This window comes from Tigriopus californicus, chromosome 2, assembly GCF_007210705.1.
Source record: "Tigriopus californicus strain San Diego chromosome 2, Tcal_SD_v2.1, whole genome shotgun sequence".
NCBI lineage: Eukaryota > Metazoa > Arthropoda > Copepoda > Harpacticoida > Harpacticidae > Tigriopus > Tigriopus californicus.
This window is the reverse complement of record NC_081441.1, coordinates 13,807,749-13,812,938: the sequence shown is the minus strand read 5'-3', so window position 1 is coordinate 13,812,938 and position 5,190 is coordinate 13,807,749. Positions and strand designations below refer to the sequence as shown.

Genomic DNA, 5,190 nt, shown 5'->3' with positions numbered 1-5,190 from the left:
AGAATAGCTGTTAACAAAACAGAAGTTTTTGAAGCTAGCTATTGGACCCACATGCGCGGCTTCTTCCCCTCAATCGGGAGTCAAAACATCTATTCCGGAAAAAGTTTGTTCGCCCAATACCCATGGATCGAAGCTTAGAAACAGGGGCTGGTCAACAAGGCAAAAAATGTTTGCATAGGAAGAAGCTGGATTTAAGTGCTTGTCTATACATGGAGAAGGTCAATGACATGGATTATGAAGACTCAAGACTACTTGAATGCATCAGTGGACCGCCCTGGTAGTAGACTACTAGTGGATTGATCAATGGCATTAGATTGATTGATACTTAGAAATTTAACTGATTTATGGATTGCATTTGGAATCCATTGTGGTATTGAGCCAATTTAATAGTGCATTCACTGATTAACACCAAACATGCTCATTTAGTAGAGTTTTGTAAATCAACTCGCTCAAAATCACTCGATTATTGAAAATTCAATGGGCTAATGGTGCGAGTTGACTGTGATGTTTGTCTTAGTTCTCTCTCCCCAAAATGCCCACAATCAGGGTGCCGAACCACATTTTTCCTTGAATTTCCTTTACTTGACATCCCCTATAGCGATAACGCTAGAGCTTTCAAAGCAGCAGATCGCCATCTGGAGATGCTATGTTCCAAATTGGACAAAGACAAAATAAGCCAGTCTCTTCACAACAGCAAGTGGGCTTACAGTATGGATCGTGCCCCATGGAGCAATGGTGTGGCAGAACGAATGGTCCGTACGGCGAAAACGCCATAGCGGATCATGCTACAAAAGTCACGCCTGACCTTTCAAGAACTCGAGACTCTTTTAATCGAGGTCGAGGGCGTGGTCAATAATAGACCCTTGGCGATAGCCAAAGACAACTCTAACGAACCTCATCCAATAACTCCAGCTGAGCTCGTCATCGGCCGACGAATTGACATACTTCCGGACTACAATGGAAAAGTTGAATATAGGCCGCCCTTTGCCATAAGATGGAAGCATCGCACTTCTCTTTGTGTTTTCTTGAATGAGATTTTCCCGAAAAAATAAACAATTAGGGCAGTGAAAAGCCGCCATTGAAAATGGACCGATACAAAGATAGAATAGCTGTTAACAAAACAGAAGTTTTTGAAGCTAGCTATTGGACCCACATGCGCGGCTTCTTCCCCTCAATCGGGAGTCAAAACATCTATTCCGGAAAAAGTTTGTTCGCCCAATACCCATGGATCGAAGCTTAGAAACAGGGGCTGGTCAACAAGGCAAAAAATGTTTGCATAGGAAGAAGCTGGATTTAAGTGCTTGTCTATACATGGAGAAGGTCAATGACATGGATTATGAAGACTCAAGACTACTTGAATGCATCAGTGGACCGCCCTGGTAGTAGACTACTAGTGGATTGATCAATGGTATTAGATTGATTGATACTTAGAAATTTAACTGATTTATGGTTTGCATTTGGAATGTAACTGTCCTGGAAAGGCCAGTTAAGGGGCCGGTGTTCATGCTTATCTTGACCCTTCTTTTAATTAACGTCATTACTTGATATATGTTTTGTGTTGGCTCTATTGTCCTCAAAACTATCTCTTAACAGTGATCTTTTTATGTTTTATTGTGCAGTTTTTATCAAAATTGAAAACTTCAAAGATTTCTTTTGCCAGATAATCCTAAACAAAAAATTTGAATCCCTTGAAGAAAAGAAAGAAAATTCCGGGCTCTGTTAAAACGACTTGTGAGAAACTCTCCGGATGCTGCGGAACTGAAACTTGTTGTGAATTGATTTGAAGAACGCTTAAGACGTTTTACTGGGATATGTTGTTACCTAACTAATTATTTTTGCTCGCTTTCTTTGTGTACCAAAACAATACAAGATTATGGTTTAGATTTGTTTTCACCGAAATATGATCAAGAGCATCTATTTCATCCAAATCATGTGCGTTCACTGTCCTGTCATTTTTACAAACTCTCTCTTTCATGTGATTAAGGTTTTTTTCGTACTCAACTTGGTCAATTAATATTTCAACAAATATTCTTTGATCATCCCCCCCCCCAAAAAAAAAAAGAAAATTACAAAATATTAGAATAGTTATGCTTAAGTGAATCGTTCGACACGACGCCCAACATCCATTTTCTAAGTCATTTATTGTAATTCATTCTTTTGCCGTGACTGCGTCGAGGACAAATGGACTCCCGGAATTCGGGAGCCTCGAGAATGGACTCTTTGACTTGGATGTCCTCCGGATAGATGGTCACATCCTTCGCTTCGCCCGCCGATCCTTTGTCAAACATCTCAACATCATCTAGGAAATGTAGGAAGTTGTCGTTTTCATAGGTGGGGAAGAAATATTCGGGCTGGTCCCACATCTCCGTATCCTCGGGGATCTTGAAGTGCTCCTTCACAGTGAGGTGCTCCACCATCTCCTCTTTGGAGCCGAATTTGTCGCCACAAAAAAGACAGGCATGCAAATGGACTTGACGGCGGATGTAATTGATGAGCTTCACTTGTTGGTAGAAGCTCAACTTGAGCGTATTGCGGATGTGTTGGAAGTCAAAGTCGTGGATGGACGTCATGTGGGTGAGGAGATTGTCGATATCCGTGTAATTCACCGAACAGAAGAGACACACGGCGCCTTGAAGGTCTCCTCGCCAATCGCTCCAATCGTTCTCGTCCTCATTCTCATCCGAATCAAACCCATTGGGCAGCTCCTCCGGATCGTCATCAAAATCCGGCTCCTTGGACACGGCCTCCCAATTCTTGCCAAACTCGAGGTAGTTCACGATGTAAAAGCGGTCGTAGAGCGAGTTCTTGGGATTGATCTTCTTGTGACCTTTCTTACGCATATGCTCTTTCAAGACCTCCCTGGTCTTGAAGGTCTTCTCGCAGAACACGCACATCATTTCCTCCATCCGCTTCTCCAAAAGATCCAACAACTCATCGACAAACACCAAATTATGAGGTTGGCCCACGCTGAAGTTGTGATCAAAGGCCAAGTGATTGAACAATTCGGCCGGTTCTCTTTGGAACACGTGACGACAAAACAGACAGCATCGGTTGAAGGTCGGGTCTGAGCGTTCCTTCTCCTGCACCTCAAGGACCTGTTCCAATCGCTTCATTTGGAGCTGAATCCGCAGCTCCCGGTCCTCAGGCCTTCGATCGCACAAGATGAAGATGTCGCCCTCCACATTCTGACCTTTGTCCTTGCTCGTGACCTTCACATGATGCGGGAAGGCGAAATCTCCGATGGGCGTGTGTTCCAGCTTTCGGCGGTAATAGTCCAAATAGGCGGGAATGTCCGAGATCAAATGCGGTTCGTCAACGATGATAAAGTGCTCCATGGTCATGTGAGCCACCAGATCCAGGTTTTGGGATGGGACCGAGAACACTTTCGGGCACTTGAGACACGTGGTCCGGGTTTCTGATCCGTAGCGACGATCATTGGGCTCCTCAGGCAAAACAAGGGGCGTGGTGATGGGGGTTTGACTTTTGGTCCATTCCGGGAAGTTCACATCGCTGAAGTAGCGTTTTTTCTGCAAATGAAGATCGAAGTCGGTGACAATTAATCAGAAAAAAAAATGTTACGTTTCTGAGACAAAGCTTTGCCCAAATGATCCCAACTCCAGTTAAATTTCGAAGAGGTTAAAAAAAGGGCTTTATTTTAAGAATCCTAAACTAAACACTACCGAGAATAAAATCGGGTAGTTGAGATTCGGTTAGATTTCGGTATATTAGATTTAAAAAAGTGAAGGCCTCTAACGTCAGTTGTAAGCTTGTCGGTTACGTTTGGTGGGTTTATCCACGGACAACCAGAGAAATGGGCTCACAACGAACGTGGCAATTTGGTAACTGCTGAACCGTTCATTTTATCCAACGTGAGTACTCGAACGATCGAATGATTTGGTAAAAAAAAAAAAAAATAAGTTAAAAAACTAGTGGCTCAAAATATGGTTCAGAGAGGTCGGGAGAGACGGTCAAAGAGTTATGTTGGCAAGACTACAACAGGTTCGAAGTTTCGGCCAATTTGGGGTCAGTTACTTAAGCTTTGGACAATATGACTTTTGAATGAATCACGTTGTAAGAATATGGTATGAAACTGACCGTCTCTTAATTTCAACCATCGAGATTTTTTATTTTCTTCATATTTTCTAAACGAAAAGAAAGGGCTCAGAGCTGTTCCGACCCAAAGTGAGCCGATTTTGGCGGGAAGATCGTTGGAAGTCCAAGTTAATTCCAGTACAGTAGTCCGTGGTTAAGCCACTAAAAAGTGATTTTATATGCAATCAGACTTCCTTTGGAACATGAAAACATTTCTCAACTGAATGATGATCTGAGAGAACACCCACATGATCAACTTTAAGTTTTCTCCACAACCCTACAAAAGGCCGTCCTCAATCTATTTTCATCCAGTCAAGTAAAGCTTGAAATTCATCTGGAACAAATAGTTCCGAAGAGCAAAATGCGGAAAAGTATTGCTCAATTTTCAAGTTTTTGGTCTTCAGTGTAAGCTCCGCTCATGTGAATCTTGACCGTTTTGTGTTTCTATTTGATGGTTGAGTTTCGTCCATAGTCAATATTTTAGCTCAATCATTGGCCAAACTTAGCTCTTACCCATGCTTTTTCGGCTTGATCCACGGCCGAAGCGCCCGCAGACGCCGCAGACGCCGCAGAGGTCCCCGGGCTGGTTGGAGATTGAGAGTCACCCATTAGGATGTGATCAATCCCAATCCAATTTTGTTGAGTGGAAGTCTCACATTGGGTCCACACGTGGGGCGAGGGATTCTGGTTTCGTGAATAGGTTGCAATGATTGCAATGTTGATTGAACTTTCTTCATCAGAAGAAAACATGATCAGGGTGAGAGTTAGGATTTTCTCTTGGGTTTTTGAATCGGTAAAGCAGCAGTTAAGTGATAAACGTTATTCTCCACCGATTAGTTGGCAGTGCTGGTTTTTTTTTTTTACTTGACCGAACCTAATTAAACTTAACCTAACACGATTTTAATAACCCTTAAAGTCTCCATCTAAACCTAAAAAAACTTTGCCACAAATTTAAAAATGAGCACCGCCAATCAATCGGTGGAGATTGAGGTTTATCCAAGTAAGTTACGTGCTCCTGGGTCAAAGTTTTCTCATAAAAAGTTCTAGTTTTGAAACAATATCTCTTTGAACCATTAAATGAGCAAAAATGATAGAAAT

General features: G+C 42.4%; 1 protein-coding gene across 1 annotated transcript; it reads right to left on the bottom strand.

Moving 5' to 3' along the window:
- Positions 1-2,122: 2,122 nt before the first annotated feature.
- Positions 2,123-4,640, bottom strand: LOC131893319 (zinc finger protein 277-like; the record flags this gene model as incomplete). The annotated part of the gene is given in 2 exon segments (XM_059243317.1): positions 2,123-3,527; positions 4,606-4,640. Coding segments are annotated over 2 exon segments (1,427 nt in total), but the record flags the coding sequence as incomplete, so codon positions are not given.
- Positions 4,641-5,190: the final 550 nt, after the last annotated feature.